We start from the raw sequence: 23,471 nt of genomic DNA on the forward strand, positions 1-23,471 counted from the left end.
ATCACGCGCGAGGCACGTGTTCAGAAGAGACGCTTTCAAATTTAGAAAATTGTGTTTGCTGTCCGGAATTACTTCTGTTTGCATTTAACCCCTCGCAGTTTAAAGTATTTCTTAAAAAATAATAAAAAGGGGTTTATAAAAAGTTGATATTTTAATCATATTTAATTTTAAGAGGTATTTATTTATTTATTTTTATAATAAAGTATTCAACTTTTAGAACAAAATAATCAATCCAACCGAAAATTTTGCATACCTATCCGGATAAATGGAGAAGCATAAACCGTCAGTATTCTTATGTAGTTTGTCGGTCTTTTCAAACCTTAAATGTCCAGGGCTTAAGTACCTTATTAAACAATATTTTATACATTAAATTGGTAACAACGAGACGAAGCACATGATCAATTATTCATAGACCCAATCTTTCTTATAGATTCATAGACCAATACTTTAAAGAATTAGAGATTTTTTCAAAGAATGAGATTGGGAAATTATTATATATATATATATATATATATATATATATATATATATATATATATATATATATCGTTTTCAATTGTTTGAAATCGTACTTGTGAAAAAAAAATCATATATAAGTGAATAAGTTTATTGTTGTACCAATAAAAGAAAATGAGCAGCGGATCTTGTGAGGATGTTTGACTTTGTCCAAGGCTCATAATTTAGAATATTATATATATTTTAATAATTTTAAAATATAATATTTAATTAAAATATAAAGAAATTAAAAATAATATTGGATAAAAATAAAAGATATTTTTACATGAGCATCCCTAGTTTATTTGATTATCAAAAGAATGTTTGGGTCACTCATAAAATGATAAAATTGTTCTCAATTATATTGTTCGGACATTAAGATATTATAATAGTTATAATTTTGTAATTACTATTGTAGTTATAACAGTCACAATTTTACGGCTTATAATATGAATATTATAAAAATTATGATATTATAGCAATTATAATATGTAACATTTACAACATGAATGTTATTGAATATAAATATGAATTATAACAATTATGGTTTCATATATGTTATAATTTAATTATTAGATAAACAAATTAAATTCTTATTGTAATAATAATAAAATTATAATTATTATAATATGAATATTTTTAACAAATTAAGAATAATTATAACAACTATGACCCGATAGCTATTACAGCATAAATATTGTTGAACAAGTCAATTTTACTAGAATGATTCAAGGTTTAAACTTGAAACTGAATTATCAAAAAATTGAAATCAATCTATGTCAATCAACCATTCACTTAAGGGCAACTATGTAATTTTAAAAGATGTTGGGCAGGGGGTGGCACATTCGTTTGATAAAAAAAATTCAAAATGGACATCCTATGATTCTAATAATTAAAAAAAACAATTGTAGCGAGAACAACTCTTTTATTATTGCCCAATAATTATGTAAAAGGAGAGAGAAATTATGGAGGCTAAAATGAATTCTTTTACTAGCACTTATACCCTAAAGTTTAAATACTTCATTAAAATACTATTTACCCATAAAATTATGGAATCTAAAATGAACTTTTGATATATATATATATATATATATATATATAAAAGAATCAATAATCACATAATATTTTTCACTCTCTGGCGCGCGCGCACACAGATAAATGATTAAAAGATAAACTTATTCTAATAAACCAAAATAAACCTTAGGGGGTAAGAAATATAATATAAGAGAGAGATGGAAGCATGCATCCTTTCTTAGTGGGTTTGGCATTCGCATTGCATGCCAACCTCACACCAATCAAAGAAACAGATGGGTGAAAGTAAAAGTTGAAGGTAAAAAGAGATGCTGTCAGTTACCCAAACTGTGCATTTGCCAGCCAGTAAGCAAGAAGCAGTCGGTAGTGGGGGTAGTTGTTTATGTGGCCAGATGTTCTGTGATGGGATGGAAATGGCATCTCTCTATCTTTATACCAATCACACAACACCCCTTTAAGTCCTTTCCCTGCCCCATCCTTTCTTTCCCTCTCTCTCTTGTTCTTTCTCAACAGGAAAGAGGGGAAACAACGACAAGATCCACCCTTTAATGCTCTCTCCTCACCTCTACTCTCCTCTCCTCCGGTATCAGAACTTCAAGCAAAGAAAAAGTTCAATTTCCAGCAGTTGAACAAGAGGAATGGCTTGTTTTCCCTAGGGTATTCTAGTACAATGAATCCAAACAAACCAAGATTGGGAATTTTTCAAAAGAGGGGCCTAAAGTTAAGCTTGTGTGTTAGTATGTGCATGATTTGAGTCTCTCGCTGGAATAACTGAGTATGTAAGTTGTATATGTATGCTCATACTTTGTATCTAAATGATACAGTACATGTTCTTAATAAAAAATGGTGTGATCTTTGCTAGTAATCAGTTCAGTTTCAGCAAAAGCATGGGAAAATATGTAATCAACAGAGTAATAGATGAATGCTAGTGCTCACGTCTTTGTCAACTCTGGGACTAGTTCTAACTCCTTTGATAGCGTGCTCAAAAAATCACTACCAGAATAACATGATCGGATTTGATATACCTGTAATTGCAGTAAATGAGCATTGTGAAAGTTGAAGACAAATACGATCGAGACATTGTGAGTTCTTGAAGTAGGGAGCAGAAATCTTACGTAAGTGCTAGTTTGGTGGTTTAGAGACTGCTTTTGGTGGTAGTTGAATGTGTCCTTTTCTCCATGATTTTCTCGGCATCCGGCCCCTTCTCTTTGACAAATTTAATGGATTCTGAGAGCCTGTTGAGGAGGTTCATCAGAGCAATAACTTCATTTCGTTGAAGCTGCAACTGGACAACCAACAAAGAGCTATCATTGATGTGGCTTATGCATCAAGCTAATAAAATACATTTCAAATCCAAAAGGGTGGGGGGAATGTTAACAGAATGAAATATTGAAATGTGATTCTGCTAGTCTGACTTATATGTGGAGAATGAAGACGATTACAAATTACAAGATTGACTTGCACAATATTCACGCTAATAAAGATATGATTATATGAACTAGGTAGTGAGGGAGATCTATAGAACTTAATTATTTGTCAGATCTACCTGTTGATTGATGAGGTTTTGGTTATCAACTGAGAATAGAATTTTCAAAGCTGTAGCCAGACCAAGAACCTGAAGCTTTCCCCATAGGCGGCATTTCTCACATCCAACACAATCCATTAATGCACTTCATGAAGAAAATGAATCCAGTAAGGTCGATTGTCTCATCTACTCATAATAATATGAGATCAAGTTTCATATAACCTGATATTTCTAAACTGTGCCTGGATTTGTTGTTTTAGTTCAGGACCACTTTCACCTTGCCAAAGTTTGGCCTCATCAAATGGTATTGGGCAAGCAGCTTGTAATTTGTGATTGTACAGAAGTTGCCTCACCAGCGATTGTGTTTTAAGGTCTTCTTCCAGGTTTCCTGTGTTATATTCAGCCTGTTCCAAGAAATCTGTGGCCTGAACATATGAATTATGCTGTCAGATTGATAGATGAGTAGAAATGCGCAGGAAGAAAAGATGTCTAAGGCTCAAAGCTGATTGAGCATTTAATGGATAATGAATGAATTGATGCCAAATATGCATTTTAGTAGTGTATGAGAAAGCATGGGTTGGTTTCATAATCACAGTGGCATACAGAAAGATTTCTTCTTCTTTTTTTAAATATTTTGTATGAGGAGAACCATTTTGTTCAAAAACAGAGAAGACTAAGAATATAATCTCAGAGAACAATGACGTATTTTTCTTTTTTCTCCTTCAAAAATAACTATTGGATTCCCTTGATAGTCTTGTAAAATTGCATGTATCATGATCAAAATCTCTCTAAACATAGCATGCACAAGATGCTTCCAATGTTGTTATGATCAGATAGAATTAATAAAGGCAACTAGTGTTGTAAAACCTCTGATAGAGGTAAGGTCATGTTGTGTCTTTCCTTTAGTATTCGTGGCCAAAATCTGCATCCTACTTCCAGTGAGAAACTTTAAAAAAACAAAACATCTCAACTGCTAACACCATGTCTCTACTGTGAAACGGGAGACAAATGTGACAATAAGAAAAAAAAATACCTTTGTCACTGCCCGGAGAACAAAAAGAAACACGAAGTACAAGTTTTTAACACGCTCTGGATGACTCAATACCCGATCATACAGCAGTTCAAGATTTACACCCCACTACAATTATGAAGAAAATAACAAAAATGTCAGCAAAACTATCAAGTTGTTAATAAAGTAAAATAAACAGCCATGTGAACTGAGATGGAGGAATAACCAAGTTATTAGCTTCATCAAGAAGAAAATCAAAAGCTATGTGAACCGAGATGGAGGAATGCAATCCTGATATCAGTTTGTACAAGACTCTTTTCTCCTGGCAAAATTCTTCTGAAGAATCTGGAATACAAGCAAAGGAACATAAGAACATGGTATGGTGACTCACCTATTCTAGTCGCCCTATTAACCTAGTTAGCCTTGTATGCTCATATGTGACTACTGCAAAATCATACACTGATATAGCATGACTATAACTGCATTAACTTAGAAACTCAGTAAGGTGGCCATGAAAAAGTTTCGGCAGAGAATGCTGCTGCAAATGAAACTGCTTGAAAATAATATGCAAAATGAGTTAGGTTGGTAGAAAGAGTCAAAATCAACATGAAAATCATAGGAGAGGTACAAAAGCAACAAATATCAGCAATTACTAAAATGCAACTAAATGAATCTTCAGTAATGAGACCCAAAAAAAAATCACTGAACTAACATTTTGGGCAATTTTCTGAATAAACTGCTTCCCATATCCTCCTAGCTGAAAGACCAGTATAGCCAGTGTAGCGCTCAGGATTTAGTTGAAGGTTCACATAAGTCATCTCAGCTGCACAAGAGAATCATACATAAACAAAGATGAGAAAGGATACATCAGCCATGTTAAGTAAAATAACATTATTGACTACCAATATCAGTTTCATCATCATTGGTCCATGGATTGTCAACTTCAATCCACCCTCTGAAAATTTTATTATCAATTGTACGATCAACAGCAGCCTGTGGCTTTCCTTCCTGACACATTAGATCATCAGAGGAAAGATGATAAGGTTTCTTGAAAGGCTCAGGAAACTCGCTTTCTGGACACTCACAGACACTGCAATCCCGAAGACGGCACATTCCATCATCAGGCCAGAATGGGCAATCACACCATAGCTTGACCTTCCAATGCCACAAGAAAACAATAGATCAGGAAACAAAATAATTACATAAATGAAAAAGTACCTGGAAATGCACACTTGGGTCCCTACACAATGGCTCACTCATGTAAACAAACAAATTTTGGAGAAAAGGATTAACTGATGGTTCATAGACATGATTGATTACCTTCTCATTCACTCATTTTTTTTTTGTGGATGGAACAAGACTGTGGGATACTTGACTGGAGGTTTGTTTCCTAGTGTTGTTAAGATATTAGAATGAACTAGTAAATATTTTTTTTTATCAGCAATAATCATTTATCATGAAGGGGAGCCTTGGCGCAACGGTAAAGTTGTTATTTTGTGACCAAAAGGTCATGGGTTCGAATTCTGAAAATAGCCTCTTGCAAAAAGCAGGGTAAGGCTGCGTACAATGGATCCTTCCCAGGACCCCGCATAGCGGGAGCTTCATGTACCGGGATGCCCTTTTTTAATAATCATTTATCATCAGCAACTATCTTGCAAGTCAATAGGAATCTCCAATAGCCCAATGAAAAGAGACATTATAAGATGGAAGCTGATAAAGATGAATGATCAAGTAGACATCCTAAGCAAACTGAAACTACCATAGTAACCAAAAAATGCAGACTTCTAAGACAAAAAAGGTGTGTGCCAGACAAGGAATCAAAATACAGGTGTAGCAATATTATGATAATCAGGGAATTAAAGATTATGTTAACCCGTTGTTGATATATTTTTCCCAAAAGTATAATATTTCAATAATTCTATAAAATAATCCTTAAATATCAAATCAGATGATCAACTGAGACAAGATGATTAGAAGTACAAAAGTTACATGGGAAAAATTGTCCTACATATGACATCTCTCCCTCTCAAATGATACGAGTACATGGGTACATGACCAAGAAAGGAAAATAGACTTACATAAGTCACTAGGTTACATAAGAGCTCAATTAGAGAAAAACTAAGTATGGAGGAATTGTTGATTTAATATATGCCAATGCCTCTTGACAAATATTATCTAAGAAGGATGTGCCTTATCTATGGATAAATAACAGGTTTTAGAAGAAAAAAAAAAGAAGGTAAATCATGGACCTAATCTTCGCCAAAGAGATTGCAGAGTAATGTTTGAGAATCTCAATTTTGTAATAATTGTTGTGGTCAGATTCTTACCAAATTATTCAGTTCAGTTCATCAGTTTACTCTCTTACTCATGGACAATAAAATCTGAGTCTACCAATAAAGTCAGAAAGAACTACAATGCATGAACTCAGCAACAGATTACAAGACGTGTGCCAAGGGAAGAAATGAGGTAGTGGAGAAAAAATGAGAGAGAAACCCTTCTATCTGACTTGTTCCCTTTTTCCAACTTCTACTAACCTTGATCATATAGCAGTATGCAGTAATCCTGAACATTAAGGATAGAGACTATTGCACAAGACAATTTCCTCTATACTGAGCTGAAAACAAAATTGCCTCTTTCATCCATTTCAAAAATCCCACATAGTTTTTTCTCAGTCCTTAACAAACTTTCCTCAAAATAAACCTTAAAAAATCAAGCTAACCTTTACACACCAAGGTAACATAATCCGTATGTATAATGATGACCATAGAAACAAAAAAAAGAGAGTAGGTTTCCCTTGCATCCGCATTCAAGCAGCGTTAAACAAGCACCCCTAAGTTGCTAACACAGAGCGAAGGAAGACAACAAAAATCACAGAGAACATCAGAGACTAGCATAAGAAATAACAGAATCAAAAGTCTCAATCGATTACCTTAAAATACCGAAAGAACGGCGTGGTGACGAGATCTTGTAGGATCGGATGCAAGACTTCCTTATTGAGACCATCCACAGTTTCATAGTCGCAACAACAATCCTCCACGACGCCGGTGTACTTCCTAGACTCCTGAGAGGGTTCAAATTTGTCACCCGCAAAAACATCAAACGACGAGTTTGCATTATTTCGAAATCAAAATTAGCATCAAGATCGAGAGAAGCTCACCGCGCACCGACAGATGTGGTTGGTAATCCCGAAAAGAGGGATCTTGACGGAGTTCCTGGAAGTCGCGGCGGAGGCGAGGAGGACGGCGATCAGCGCCCCCACGGCCCAGCAGCTCCAGCGCCAGCCTCTCCGTCTGCCGACCTCGGCCCCCTTCATGACCTACCGCCAGAAGTAGAAATCTGAGTCCGGAGTCGGTGGAGATTCAGGGGCAGAGTGGGAAACCCTAACGATCCGGCGCGAAATCGAAGGGAGGGTTTAGAAATTCGACGTGGGAGGAGGAAGAAAAGCCGGGTTGACGGAGCGTTGAAATAAACGGTGGTGACTATTGAGGACGTTTTAGAGTTCGGCTTGAATCTTACTCGATCTGCAGGTGGTCTCTAACTTGGGGCCGTTTGATATTTAAACTGACAACAAATAATAATTATCCACGTGAATCGAGGTAGGAATTTGGGAAATTCAGGGTTGTAAGAGACTAGGTTTTTGACACCGTGTGCGGCCAATGGAAGACTGACACGTCAGATATCATTGACCTGGATCAGAGAGAGGGGCAAAGGCGGCTTCGTGGATAGCTGGGGTGGTCGCTGACGTCACGATCTCTTTGTGTTGCTAATATAAACAAAATTACACTTTTGAACTTTTAGGTATATAAATTTAGTATAAAGATATATTTTTGGAAATTGGAAAATAGATAAAAGCAAATAGGCAATTACTCCAAATTTGGTTGAAATTAGTCAAAAATATTCAAATGTTAATATAATTTGACTAAATTTAAAGAGCATTGTTAACCAATATTAGAACAATCTTGATTGACACTGGGGCATTTTTTATTAGAGTTGAAGTAATTTTAACCAACATTGAAATAGTTTTTACAAATGTTAAAATATTTTTTAATCAAAATGACTACAATAGTATTAATTAGATTGATAAAGAGAGATATTTTTAAGGAAAATAAAAAGTTAGAATGATATATCGTTTTAATAGTTGTTTTAGCAAAAGGTGAGCCTTTTAGTGATTTTAAATGGATTCATATCACTAATTCAATTGCACTTTCGATATCTATTATATAGGAACAAACACCTAGGATCTTAATTTAGATAAGCTAGGTCAAATTTTATGGTATTTAAGTTTATTTGATGATGTAACCAAATTAAATTAAGTCTAGTATAAAATGAAAGAAGTCATTTAAGTAGTTGTTCAAGTTTAGTTTTTTTTTTTTTTTTGGTGAGCTAGAGTTTGGTTTAAATTTGTTAAATTTGGTTCATTTGGATATTATCAAATTTTTAGGTCAAGTTTGTTTGATTATTTAAAAAAATTTAATGTTAAATTTATTTGATTGATTGTTAAGTTTGACAATATAAGCATATTTGTTAATTTTAAAAGTATTTTTATTTATTTATTATGTGGTTAAAAGTTTTATTAATTAATATGATTCATAAATATTATTTACAAATAATTCATAATATTTATTAATGAATATTAATGAGCTGAATGCATATATAAGGTTGATTAAATGAAGAATAACTTATTAAATTAAATGAATAAAATTGAATACATGCATTCAGCTCATTAATATTCATTAATATATATATATATATATATATATATATATATTACTCAATGGTTTACACATTATTTGTAAGCATTCAGATTTGTTCCATTAAAAAAATTAACCCTGTTAAGTGATCTAATTAATATGGAGAGTTTGAGTTATCGGATATTGAGTTACGCGATGGTTTACACATTATTAATATTGATTTTTAATATTATATTAGAGTTCAATATTTTATGATTTTTCTTGCAGATTTAAAAGTGTTTAAATAAATCATCCCAATTTTAATCATCATAAAATAGATTATATCGATTGTTTCAAGCACAAATAAGACTTTATTACTCTTTCACTATTATTTTCATTGCTTATGTTTATTTCATTACTAGATTTGTTGCTAGTTTTAGTGTTTTATTTTTACAATTAAAATTTGTAGTATAAACATGTTTCTAAAGAAATATCATTCTGGGAGTCAAAAAAGAATGGAACATATTATTAAAACTTACAACGGTGTTCTTCATAAGTTTTTTAAAGTCAGCTCTTTAATTGAATGTTCAGTTGATGAATTACAAGAAGAAAGTGAAGAAAAACTAAATGATTATACAACAAATAAACAACAATCAAATAATCAAGAAGAACTAAATGATCATACAATCAATGAGCAGGAAAAATTGAGATAAAGTGGTGATCATAATTCATAATCATGCAATGAATGAGCAGGAAGAATTAAGCGAAAATAATAATAATGATTTGAATGTAAATAACTTTACAATTTTATACATTTAAAATGAAGTGTTAGAAAAACTTGATTTTAAAGACCTTATAAATGATTTTACTTCTCAAAATACTAGAAGATCTAGATTTTTTTCAATAATTATTTTATACTTTTTTTGTATTTATAGGTATCGCACGTTTTTGAAGAAACTTGGGAAACATATTTTGTATGATGTTACAATTTTTTAAGAGTCTCGAGAAATATATTTTGTATGGAGTTTATCATATTTTAAATAAAATATATTAATTTCTAAATTTTTCTATTAAATTCTATTTAAATTGTAGCTAGGTTAGTAAAAAAAAAAAAAAATCTTATAGAGGTTGTTTTTCTCTTTTCGCCAAGGGCCCCAAAGAGGTGTCTTTTCTCTTTTCGCCGAGGGCCCTTGAAAGTCAGGGTCGGCCCTGGATTTTGAAATCCATGAGTGATTGGACAGTGGTGATGCATCTGATAACCAACTACGCAAGCGACCATTTTCACCAACAAAAGATGTTATTTTTGGAGTTGGTGCTATGAGTGCTGGCAAGACAGTTCTGACAACCCCAGTATGACCACCCTCAAGATTAGCTTCTGTAATGCCTTCCAACATGATCATTGTTGATTGGGAAGTACCCAAGAGTCCCATAATCCGTGCCACCAATCACCCATAACTTATCATCAATTTTAGAATAATGGCAATCAATGAAATTGGTAAATTATATTATTATTATTATTAGGTTTTTTTTATTTATTAACTATTAAAGATAAATTAGTCTTTCTCTTAATATTTAACCTAACTGTTGGTGCGGGAAGCATCCGACGATCGAACCTGAGTTTTGATAATGACAAAAGATTCAAAGTTAAGGGTTGTTGTTATCTAACATGTTGAATGAGTGCTTCAGGAAAGTCCTAACTGCGGTTAGGCAGGTGAAAACCCTAGGGGGTGGTAACCCTAGGTCCCAGGGGGCGGTAACCCTAGGTGGAGAAAAGTCCTAGCTGCGGTTAGGCAAAGGGAAAAACCCTAGGGGGTGGTAACCCTAGGTCATAGGGGGTGGTAACCCTATGCGGAAAGTCTTGGCAGGTCGATGGCTTCAGGCAAAAGTCCTAGGGGGTGGTAACCCTAGGTAGAAAGTCCTGGTGTCGCGAACCATGTGAAAGACTGGACTGGCCGAGAAGCGGATGTCCAACAGAAAGTCCGGAAGCGTCGAGTGCTGAGCAAAAGTCCAGTCGATCTGGAGGATCGCACTAGCAGCAGGTAAATCTCCTGAGTGGAGTAGGTGAGGACGCGTTCCCCGTAGAGGGAACAATAGGCGTCGGGTCGACCTAAGGTTTCCGGTAGGAAATCCGAAATCAGACCCGGACAGTCCGGAGACTGTCTTAAACATTCTTTATTATCCATACTGTTATTTTGTGCTAACTTTGTGTTGCAGGATGTTGTTTGGGACTAACTGTTGGTGCGGTTAGCACTAACGATTTAACCCAGGTTTTGATGAATGACAAATCAGGTTAAGTTAGTTTGTTATTGTCTGACACTTTGATCAAGTGTGCAGGAGAAGCCCAGACAGGTCGACGGGATGACCGGATGTCTGGCACGAAGTCCAGCTAGGTCGACGGGCTGACCGGATAGCTGGCGAGAAGTCCAAGCGGGTCGACGGGCTGACCGAACGCTTGGCACGAAGTCCAGCTAGATCGACGGGCTGACCGGATAGCTGGCGAGAAGTCCAAGCGGGTCAACGGGCTGACCGGACGCTTGGCGAGAAGTCCAGACGGGTCGACGAGTATCAAGGGGGAAATTAAGGGTAGTAAGTAGCGAGGACGCGTTCCCGGGAAGGGAACATTAGGCGTCGATCCGGCTTAGATCCATTTCGGATATCAAAGTCAAGATCGTGACTAGATTCCGGTCTCGGAAAGACGGAATCTAAGTCATATTTTGCTTATCTATAAAACTGTGCTAACAATCTTTGCTGCAGGGTAAATTTGCCTCCGGACTAACGTTTGTCTTGCAGGACGGATTCTGCGGGAAAACAGGGTCCGGGCGCCCGGAAGGAATCCGGGCGCTCGGAAGGGATCCGGGCGCCCGGGAGGGAAATTTCATCCTGATTGCGCGTCGCCACGTGGAGCTCGCTGGTTGGACTTGCCACGTCTCACCAGGGCGCCCGGAAGGAATCCAGGGCGCCCCGAGCTTTATATAAAAGAAGGGTCAGAGGGGAGCTTCAGTACAACAACGGAAAAAGTCAGTCTTCTGAGAACTCTGAGTCCAATCACTCTGCTGCTCTGCGCTCCAACAACGTTCACAAAGCTCCGACGACTCACTCCGGCTCTCTTTTTAATTCATTGTTTGTCGGTTAGCTTTGTTTTCTTTCTTTTCATTAGCAATATTTGTACGTAAATTGTAATTATCCGAATTGCTAGTGAATTGCCCAACGAAAGTACTCAAGGAGTACGGGCCTTCGAGTAGGAGTCGTCACAGGCTCCGAACGAAGTAAAAATCAACAGTGTTCATCTCTTTACTTCTTTACTTTTCCGCTGCGTCTTAACTCGAGATTTTCGAATCGATATTCACCCCCCCCTCTATCGAATCTAACGGTCTTATAAGTGGTATCAGAGCAGGTACCGCTCTGATTTGGTGCAACCACCAATCAGGCAAAGGGGGGACTTTTTGAAAGAAAAATTAGATATCGTTTATCTTTAAAATAAAACTGTTTTTGAAATATACATCGTCATCTCTTCACCATTGCTTAGTATTGACAAGATATTACATTTTCAAAAATTTGAAATAATATTTTTTTATTAATATTTTAATAATATTTTTTTTTTTTTGAAAATAGTGAAATATTATTTTTTTCGGCACTGCTAATCCAAGACCAAGTCTTGGGATCTTTTGTTTGTTTCTCTGTGTGCAAGAAATTATGACTCTTCTAGAAGGACGGAACCCCTGCGAACCGCCACCATACGATCATGAAGACTTCAACTACTGGAAGCGATTAATGGAATGCTTCTTAGGAAGCATAGACATCGATTATATGCTAATTTTGAGGAAACCTTCTCAAAACTCGGAACTGAACAAAAAGGTAAGTAACATTATTTGTAATGTTTTACCTAACAATATTTTATGCAGATTAGAAAAGTACAAGAATGCATATGAGCTGTGGACCCAGTTGATCAAGCTTCACGAGATGACGATGGAGCTAGAAGATCAAGTTAAAGTCGAATCCGGACTCGAGTCAGATCCAACGGAGAAGCCTGCTGAATTAGGGGTTGCGCTCAAGGTTAGTAATATTTACCAAAACACCCTTGCTAGTAGTAGTTTAAAATATGCGACTGTTAATTTGGATATGTCTGAAAGTATATGTGAAAATAGTGTACATGACAATACTTGCAAAAATACCTCTAGGATATTTTCTGACAAAACAAATATAATTAATTTAGAAAATACAGAAAATCTGAAAATAATTAATAAATCTAAAAATTTGAATTTAAACCTAAACAAATTTGAAAATTCAAACAAAAAAGATGACAAGGTCAATATTGATCTAGATAAAATTAATAAATTATTTAATCTAGACAATATTAATCTAGAAAATTCTATCCAAAACCAAGATAATTTAATTAATAAGAAATTAAACTTTAAAGATAAAACTAATCTAATAAATTCAATTAACCATATCAATTTAAAAGACAAAGAAAATATAAGGATAAAATCAAAACGGAATTTAACAAACTTAAAATTAAATGTTAAAGATAACATATTAAACAAAAATAATCTAGAAATTTCAAAATTAACAATTAATAAAAAGCTAAAAGATAAACCGTTAAGAAAATATAATTCAAACAGTTTAGTTAATTCAAATTTAAAAATAAATAAAAACTTAAACTTTAAAAATAAGCTATTAAAGAAAGATAATTCAATTAACCCAATAAAATTGAAATTGAAAGAACATTCAAATATTAAATACACTCTCTTAAAGAAAGATAATTTGACCAATTTAATTAATTCAAAATTAAAAACTTAAATTTAAATTACAAATTAAACATTACAACTTAACTAAAACCAACTCTAATTATACAAAAATCTTAAATTAAAGACCAATGATTTAGGGGGAGGCTCCAGAATAGCTGGCACCTCCAAAACTAACTTACCCGACAGGGTAACCCAAACAAACTAACCCGGCAGGGTAATTAGGATTAGTTAAAAAGAGACCAAGTTTAACTTGAATCATGGTACTGGTGAAGTTTTTGGATGATAGTACGTTAGGGAAGCTTGGGCATCGCATGTCTAGAAAGATATGGCTTCGATCTGGTGCATTTGGCCAAGTGGAACTAACCGAAGCTACCCTTAAATGGATCCTAACTAGTTAGACCAAGGTTTAATACTAAGCTCCGTGGATAGGACTATTCGGAAAACCTCGAAAGGTTGGCTACTTCTAATGACGTCCAAGTGACTCACCAAGCTTAGAAGTTTATCCGAAGAATGCCTATTTGTTGAGACCAAAGCTAAACCTGAATCTAACAAAAGTTAAACCAAACTCTGTAATTAAATCTAATTCATCTAACAAAATTATAGGATTCCTTGATTGATAATCTAGATCGGGTGAGATGAATAAGGATCAAATTAATTTTCAAATTAAATTAAAATTAATTAAAATTAAATTTCAAATTGAAATTCAATTTCAAATTGAATTTCAAATTAAAATTAAATTTCAAATTTCAAATTAAATTAAAATTAATTAAAATTAAATTTTGAATTTCAAATTAAAATTAAATTTTGAATTAATTAAAAATTAAATTTCGAATTAAAACTAAATTAATTTTTTAAAATATATATATATATTAAATTAACTTTAAAAATTATTTTAAAAATTAAATTAACTTTAAAAAATTATTTAAAACAAAAATTAACTTTAAAAAAAAATAATTTTAAATTTAACTTTAAAAATTTTATATTTAACTTAAAAATTTTATTCTAAACTTAAAAATTATTTTAAAATTATTTCCAAATTTTTTAAAAATTATTTTAAAAACTCTTTTAAAAATCATTTTAAAAACTTTAAAAAAATTCTTTTAAAACATTTTAAAAATTATTTTAAAAACTATTTTAAAAATTATTTTTAAAACTATTTTAAAAATTATATTAAAAATATTTTAAAAATCATTTTAAAAACTTTTAAAAATTATTTTAAAAACTATTTAAAAAATTATTTTAAAAACACTTTTAAAAATCATTTTAAAAACTTTAAAAAATTCTTTTAAAAATTATTTTAAAAAAAAACTATTTTAAAAATCATTTTATAAACTTTAAAAAATTCTTTTAAAAATTATTTTAAAAACTATTTTAAATCATTTTAAAAACTTTTAAAACTATTTTAAAAATCATTTTCAAAAAAACTTTAAAAAATTCTTTTAAAACCTTTTCAAAATTATTGTTATTTTAAAAATTATTTTAACATAAAAATTATTTTAACTTAAAAATTATTTTAACTTAAAATTATTTTAATATAAAAATTATATTTTTAAATTATTTTAACTTAAAAATTATTTCAAAAATTATTTTAAAAACTTTTAAAAATCATTTAAAAACTAGTTTAAAAATTATGTATCATTTTGAAAAATTCTTCTTATTTTTTCACTATAATAAAATTCTTTTAACTTAAAAAAATAGTAATAATAATAAATTATTTCTATAGACTATTTTCACTTTAAAAATTATTATTTTGACTTTAAACTCATTTTTAATCTTAAACATCATTTTAACCTTAAAATTATTTTTTAATTTAACCTAACTGAAAATTAAAACTTAAAAATTTAACTTAAACTTAAAACTTAAAGCTAAATTAATCATTGATATTAATTTTAATCTAAAATCAAAACTGAATTGAACGTATATTAATTGTCATTAAATTCCTGTTAGAAATCCCTTAAAAATAATAATTATTATAATTCTTTTAAATTCATTTAAAACTTAGACACCTAACTTAAAAACTTAAATTCCGTTAACTTCAACTTTAAACTTAATTATTTAATTAATAAGTAGAACTTAACTATTTAAGTTTAACTTTATTTGAGAACTAAGCTTGATTTGATTAGAACCTAGGTTTAACCTTAGTAAAAATATTAAATTACTCTAAGTCATTTTTCTTAATCAACCTTTAAAATATTAATTATTTTTATTAAAACATAATTAAAGTTTGACTTAAATTGAACCTTACTTAACCTTGTTTAATAACGAGTTTAACTTCAAATTACCACCAACTTTAAACTAAGTCAATCCAACTTAAAAGGAAGTAAATAAAAAGTTAAATTATAACTAACACCTTCATCAATTAATACAAAATTTAGATTATAGCAAAATTTAATCAATAAATTATTAATATTGATCAATTATTGAATTAATAACAACTTATCTAACTTAACATTACACTAAAGGTTAATTTATTTCAACTTAATCTAACATTAATTACGGTTAGTCAAATTTAAATGAACAATTTTATAAAGATAATTTTACAATCGTCTAAAACACCAAGGTACAAAAATATGTTACGGTTGTAAAATTTTATAAATTAAAGGAGTATCAAATTAAAGGGGAGGTTTATTTTTTAATTATCTCCTGAAGTGTTATTTTTTAATCTTCTCTTTAAAATCTCTCTAGAAAATTCTACCTCAATTTAAAAAATAAATATATATCTACTTTGAATATTTTTAGCAAATATTTTCAAATTGTATGTCAGGTTCAGGGGGAGGAATTAATTAAAAATTTTCCTTTATATAAAATATTTTAAATTTTGTTTGAAAAATGTTCTCCTAAAAATTTCTTAAACCTACTTTTGAAAACTAACTCTTATAAAACTAAGTTGTTTTTAAGAATTGGGTTTTACTTTTTATTGAAAATTGATTTTGAAAATTAGATTTAACTTAGTTTTGAAAATTGTGGAAATTAGATTTTTCAAAACTTAAGTTTACAAACTAAGCTTCTCAAAATCATTTTTCTTAATTTTGAAAATCAAAGTTTAAAAATCAATTTTCAAAATCAACTTGCTTAAAATTGTGAAAATTTTTTAAATCAACTCAAAATTGTTAAATCAATTTTAGTTCTACCAAACTCCTTTGAAAACTAAAAGTAAAGTTCAAAATCAATATTTACAAACTGAAACTTGATTTGCAAAAACTCAAGTGTTAAAAATCATGAAAGTTAGATTTTTTCAAACTTAAATCACTGTCAAAACTTAAGTTTTAAATTAAATCGTTTACAAACTTAGTGTTGAAAAATAAATTTTTCAAACTTAGTTTTGGAATTCTGGTTTTTGAAAACTTGTGTTTGAAAATGAAAACTTAGCTAGCCTTCTAAAAGCTAAAAGCTAATGCTTTAAACAAAATTTCAAAAGCTTAAACTCCCCCAAGTCAACTTGACTATTTTTTAACTTGCTGTTAAAAATTGTACTTTTATCAATATCTTTGAATTTTTTGAACTAAACTTTTTATGCTTGTTTACCCCTGCTTACTTTTTGATGAATGCCAAAGGGGGAGGAGGGTTAGGTGGTTAAGTTAGCTAAACCAGAATTGAAAATACAAACTAACTTAAAAACCACATAAATGCATGTTGTTACTTGCATATGTTTTCACTAACTTAACCAGGTTGTCATTCCATCAAAAAGGGGGAGATTGTTGGTGCGGTTAGCACTAACGATTTAACCCAGGTTTTGATGAATGACAAATCAGGTTAAGTTAGTTTGTTATTGTCTGACACTTTGATCAAGTGTGCAGGAGAAGCCCAGACAGGTCGACGGGCTGACCGGATGTCTGGCACGAAGTCCAGCTAGGTCGACGGGCTGACCGGATAGCTGGCGACAAGTCCAAGCGGGTCGACGGGCTGACCGGACGCTTGGCACGAAGTCCAGCTAGGTCGACGGGCTGACCGGATAGCTGGCGAGAAGTCCAAGCGGGTCGACGGGCTGACTGGACGCTTGGCGAGAAGTCCAGACGGGTCGACGGGCTGACTGGACGTCTGGCAGGTAAGTGAGGTAAGTCACTGGAGGGGAATGACTGCGAGGACGCGTTCCCGGGAAGGGAACATTAGGCGTCGATCCGACTTAGATCCATTTCGGATATCTAAGTCGAGATCGTGACTAGATTCCGGTCTCGGAAAGACGGAATCTAAGTCATACTTTGCTTATCTATAAAACTGTGCTAACAATCTTTGCTGCAGGGTAAATTTGCCTCCGGACTAACGTTTGTCTTGCAGGACGGATTCTGCGGGAAAACAGGCTCCGGGCGCCCGGAAGGGATCCGGGCGCCCGGGAGGGATCCGGGCGCCCGGGAGGGAAATTTCATCCTGATTGCGCGTCGCCACGTGGAGCTCACTGGTTGGACTTGCCACGTCTCACCAGGGCGCCCGGAAGGAATCCAGGGCGCCCCGAGCTTTATATAAAAGAAGGGTCAGAGGGGAGCTTCAGTACAACAACGGAAAAAGTCAGTCTTCTGAGAACTCTGAGTCCAATCACTCTGCTGCTCTGCGCTCCAACAACGTTCACAAAGCTCCGACGACTCACTCCGGCTCTCTTTTTAATTCATTGTTTGTCGGTTAACTTTGTTTTCTTTCTTTTCATTAGCAATATTTGTACGTAAATTGTAATTATCCGAATTGCTAGTGAATTGTCCAACGAAAGTACTCAAGGAGTACGGGCCTTCGAGTAGGAGTCGTCACAGGCTCCGAACGAAGTAAAAATCAACAGTGTTCATCTCTTTACTTCTTTACTTTTCCGCTGCGTCTTAACTCGAGATTTTCGAATCCATATTCACCCCCCCCCCTTCTATCGAATCTAATGGTCTTACACTAACATGTCTTGCAGGTACAAAATAACGAAGATTTGCCTCGGATGAACAGTGTCCGAGGCGCCTCCATGGAGCTTGGAGGCGCCTCGGGTGCAAAACCTGAAGCTGGCTGCGAAGTGGAGCTGAAGGCGCCTTCATAGGGATTGAAGGCGTCTTGGAGCTTTGATGAAGGCGCCTTCAGGTTAAGATAAGCAGCAGTCAGCGGAGGTTATCACAACGCAGGAACAGGGATAAATTCTGGGGTTCAAGGCGCCTTGACTGGCACTGGAGGTGCCTTGAACGTCCAATAAAAGGACATCTCGACCAACAACTTGATATATCTTCTTCCAAGTGAACTATCTGCTACAAGCTGCCTACGAGACGATCCCGAAGTGCTGCAACGACACCTTGACAACCTGGAGCTTCAGATTTAGTCCTTTGTTGTCAGTATAATCTTTTTACTGCTTTAAATTGTAATTAGTTTGTAATAGTTTTTACGAGCTTATAGTTGTTGCCCACGGAAAGCGATCAAGGATCGTGGGCCTTCGAGTAGGAGTCGATCAAGGCTCCGAACGAAGTAAATCCTCCTGTCTCTGTGTGCTTGCTTTCTTATTTTCCGCTGCATTTTAATTACTCGAGTGTTTTACGAATCAAACGAATTAGCCGCGAGCGCTATTCACCCCCCCTCCCCCCTCTAGCGCATCTCGATCCAACACTAACTATATAAACATCTTAATATTTAACCTAATAAGGTAAGCCTTAATTTTCTCTTTTTTAATTTTTACATGGTATCATAGTCTTCATCTTTATGATTTTGATAGTTTAATTGAAGAACTGATTGTCACATCCACAGCATTCGAGGATCAAACTCCGCTGTGAGTTCTTTAAGGTGTGCAGGTGGCAGTGCGGCCCTGCTTAGGATTCGAGACGAAGGCTCAGAAAATTTTTTGTGTTAAAGTATTCGTACAGTTTGGTTATTCTAAGCATTATTCATTCTGTCACTATACCTGATCGTATAGATGCTTCATGAAAACCTAATCCATATATGCTTGAGTAGTTTTAATAGTTCCTTGTTTCACAATCTTCTGTCATGTCAGTTTCCTCTCATATATATTCGTCATCATCTGATATTTCAAGTATATCTTAATCTTTGTGAATTTTAAACTCTAGTGTCTTCCATTATATGTCATCTAATTTATTATCTTTTATTTTTTTCTCCCAATTCATCTATATCTATTGTGACTACTGATGATACTCCTATGTCATTAGTAGGTATTGGTTCGATTGTTACATCTTGTTTATTTTTACTGATGTTTATTATATTCTGAGTCTTACTTTGAATATCTTATTTCTGTTAGTTAATTGTATGAGTCTGGATATTTAATATCTTTTTATTCATCCAATTATTATGTTCATGACCTGCAATCTTAGAGGCTAATTGGGACAGGCCATAGGCAAGGAGGACTCTATGTTTTGGATCATCTCAAAGTACCAAATGTTATAGCTTTGAGTGTGGGTTTATCATCTTTTTGTTTGAGTTGTTCATCTTCTAATTTTTATTTGTGGTACTCTCATTTAGGTTATGTTTCAGTGTTTCGATTGTAGTTTTTGGCTTCTACGGGAATATTAGGACCTTTAAAATATTTTGATATTTCTGATTATAGTGATTGTAAACTGGCTACATTTTATGTCTTATCTTTTTCTAAAATTCTTTCTTTTTTTTTCTCTATTTGATCTTATCCATTCTGATGTGTGAGAATTCTCTCCTATTTCTACAAAGGAGGAGAGGGGGGGGGGGGGGGTTAAAGTATTATGTTTCATTTATTGATAATTGCACTCATTACTCTTGAGTTTATCTTATGAAACACATGTCTGATTATTTTACCATTTTCAATAACTTTAGAGCTTTTATTAAAATTTAACATTCTAGTGTCATAAAGCACTTTCGTTGTGATTGAGGGGTGAATACACTTTGAATTATTTTTTCATGTTTAATTACTTCTGATGGTATTATTCATCAAATCTCACATACAGATACTCCTGAATAAAACAGTGTGGTTGAACAAAAATATAGACATCTTGTTGAAATAACCCGTTCATTTTTATTGTCTGCTAGTGTTCCTAGTATCTTTTGGGGGGGAAACAATCCTTACCATTGCTCACATGATTAATAAAATTTCAACCTCACACAATTCAGGTTTGTCAGCTTTTGTAAAATTGAATGGGCATGCTCCTGCCTATTTCTTTTTACGTGTTTTTTATTGTACTTGTTTCGTCCTAACAATGGGAATGACCATTAAAATATAACAAGATAGGGTATCATTCCTAACAGCATGATTCGTCATAACCAGGTAAAACTGCATTTTGTAAATGTCTAGACTATCATTTAAAGGGGGCACTAATGAGTAGAACTTTGCCACAACGACAGAATGCCCTCAGACCTTTCAAATCTATAGATAACCAACGCATAGTTAAGACACCCAAACTAGGAGGAAACTTAACAACACTTCAACAATGAAACTAGGAACAATAAAAGAAACATAAATGCCAACTTCCCAACCTTATGTAACGCCACGTCGTAAGTAATATTGAGGTAATTTAAATTTTTTATTACTACGTAAAGATATTAATCCTAAGCAGCGAGAGTTGGCCTATGGGTTAGCTGACTTAGAGGTTAACTGGAAAAAATTTTGAACCGAGAATGCCAGCAAGCACAGACAAGAGGAATGAAATCGTTAGTAAACAAGTTAAATGTAAGATACGGTAAAATTAAATAATAAGTGTTATTAGAGAAATAATTTTATTAGATTTTTCAAGATTTTTTTTTAAAAAAAATTGGATTTAAACGGAGTTCGTATGACACGTTTAAGGGGATAGAGCTATTAGGTGTGGGGAAAATCTGTTTGGAATAACAAATGAAGTGGGTATTGATTGAGAATTAACTTATGGTTTAATTAACTAAACCTAAGTTTATAAGCCCATGCCCTAATCCCACACATCTTCATTTCCGATTCTAGCCCATTTCTCCCGATCCACCGATCTCTTCTCCTTCCCTCTCCATCGCCGATCGTTCCCGGTCAACCACCGTCGTTGACGCTATGCCACACATCGTCGGTGAAGCCCACAACATTGACTTGCTGTTGGAGTGTATACTAAAAGCCTAGCTTTTATAAACATTTATTTTTGAAATAAAAGAATCACGTTGGTCAATATCTACATTTATTTGTTAAATGTAATTATTCAATTAATTTATATATAGTAGACAACATGGTGTGTGGTGTCACACACAGAAGAACATGTTGTCGGTTCTTTATAAATAATAAACAGTTGCTCATGACTAAGATGGAAAGGAACAAACCATCAGAATAGTCGTAGTGTAATTATGCATTAGTTTATCTTGATTAATAAATTACACTGGTACACTCTAAGTGTATTGAGTAGGACCATTTTAGGTAAGTTCTTTTTGTACTGACTTAATAAAAGAACTATACCTTAGTTATTATGGAAGTGTGTGCTCTTAATCCTAATATAATAACAAGCACATATATTTAATATTTATTTCTTTGACTTATCAAAGGGTGAGGTTTAGCTTGATAAATCAATATGCCCGATAAGTTGGAAAATGATATTACTTATAGTGTGTATTGTTGATTATAGGAGGAATCTGTGTCCAAGTTATCTAGGTTGAGAATGTCCCCAAGAGGAGCTCATAGGGATTGTCATGTTAAACCCTGCAGGTGAACTTAGTCCAACATGACAATGAGGTTGAGTGGTACTACTCTTGGAGTTAGATATTAATTAAGTGAGTTGTCAGTAACTTACTTAATTAGTGGACATTTGTTATCTTAAACACAGGGAGACTAACACACTCATGATAAGAAGGAGTTCATAATGTAATTTGGAATTGGTGCGGTAGTGCGATAATAACTCTCTAGTGAAATGAGTTATTATCGATGAACTTGAGTTGTGTGTTCGGGGCGAACACGGGATACTCAAGCTCATCGGAAGGTCAAAACCAATTTCTCCTCTAGGTCCCTGTCGTAGCCTCATTATAGCCTCAAGTCCATCCAAATATAAGCTCATCTTGGTGTCCAAGAAGGAGGTCGGTCCAATGCTTGGTGACCAAGCAAGGGTCGGCCACATCCTCTTCTATAGGGGCCGACCCTTTGCTTGGTGCCCAAGCATGTACGGGCCAACCATAATAATTCAAACAAGGAGGGGTGTTTTGAATTTTTAAAATCTTCTCTTTGTAGAAAACTACAAGTTTTAAAAGAGATATTTTAAATTTTAAAATTTTTCTTATTTGAATTAGGCCACATGTTCTAAAAGAAAGTTTAAAAGTTTTTAAAACTTTCCTTTTTTAACCATCCTCATGGTTTAAGGAAAAAATGAAGATAAGTTTTAAAATTTAAATTTTCTATTACCATGTTAAAAAAGGAAATTTTATAAGAGAAGTTTTAAATTTTAAAATATGGTTTTAATTTTTAGAACTTTCCTTTTTTAACTCCTACTTTAGGAAAGAGAGCTTGTAAAATTTTATAAGAGTTTTTCTTCTTGTAAAATTTTATAAAAAATATATTTCCTTCCTCTTTAAGGGGGTCGGCCACCCTTGCTTGGTGCCCAAGCAAGGTGGTCGGCCAAATTGAAATTAATATAAAATCATCAATTAATATTTGGTGATTGATTCAATCAAGAGGAAAGAAAAGGAAAATAAAAAGGGAAAAGGAAAAACTAGAGGAAGATTTTAATTTTTGTAAAAATTCTTCCCTTATTTGCCTTGGGCAAGTATTATAAAAGAAGGGGTGAGGAGGCTTCATGAGACACAATTCTTATTCTCTTGGAGGAGTCTCTCTTGGTGTGGCCGGCCCTCTCTCTTCTCCCTTTCCCTTTGCTCTCTTCTCCTTGGTGGTGGTGGTAGCCAGATTTTAGATGAAGATGAAGAAAGCTTTTGGTTGGTGTTCATCTTGGAAGATCGTCGTCCACACGACGTCCAAGGCGAGGCGAGGAATACGACAGAAGATCTCGAGGTCATTAGCATACAAAGAGAATGTATAATTAGCAATTGTTTTCCGCATCATGCTAGTTATTTTTCTTTGTATGAATTCCAAACACAAGAGGCATTAGATCTAGTTTTTCAAATTTATTTTTGAG

The 23,471-nt window shown here is 33.5% G+C and overlaps 1 protein-coding gene across 1 annotated transcript; it reads right to left on the minus strand.

Annotated features, from left to right (window-relative positions):
- Positions 1-2,273: 2,273 nt before the first annotated feature.
- LOC122008464 (endoplasmic reticulum oxidoreductin-1-like) lies at positions 2,274-7,580 on the minus strand. Its single transcript, XM_042564207.1, has 10 exons — positions 7,219-7,580; positions 6,991-7,122; positions 4,964-5,216; positions 4,774-4,884; positions 4,288-4,406; positions 4,086-4,190; positions 3,275-3,477; positions 3,074-3,197; positions 2,643-2,812; positions 2,274-2,552 (listed from the first exon to the last, which is right to left on the minus strand). The coding sequence occupies exons 1-9, from the start codon at positions 7,372-7,374 to the stop codon at positions 2,663-2,665; spliced, it is 1,353 nt and encodes a 450-aa protein (XP_042420141.1). The 5' UTR covers positions 7,375-7,580; the 3' UTR covers positions 2,274-2,552; positions 2,643-2,662.
- Positions 7,581-23,471: the final 15,891 nt, after the last annotated feature.

This window comes from Zingiber officinale, chromosome 8A, assembly GCF_018446385.1.
Source record: "Zingiber officinale cultivar Zhangliang chromosome 8A, Zo_v1.1, whole genome shotgun sequence".
NCBI classification, from domain to species: domain Eukaryota; kingdom Viridiplantae; phylum Streptophyta; class Magnoliopsida; order Zingiberales; family Zingiberaceae; genus Zingiber; species Zingiber officinale.

Bases quoted from the DNA above. Each gene is read 5' to 3' on its own strand.
- LOC122008464 (XM_042564207.1), bottom strand. From the start codon at position 7,374: ATGAAGGGGGCCGAGGTCGGCAGACGGAGAGGCTGGCGCTGGAGCTGC. The intron at 7,123-7,218 runs GTGAGCTTCTCT...GAACCCTCTCAG, and splicing joins ACCACATCTGTCGGTGCGCG to GAGTCTAGGAAGTACACCGG. The intron at 5,217-6,990 runs GTAATCGATTGA...TGGCATTGGAAG, and splicing joins CGTTCTTTCGGTATTTTAAG to GTCAAGCTATGGTGTGATTG.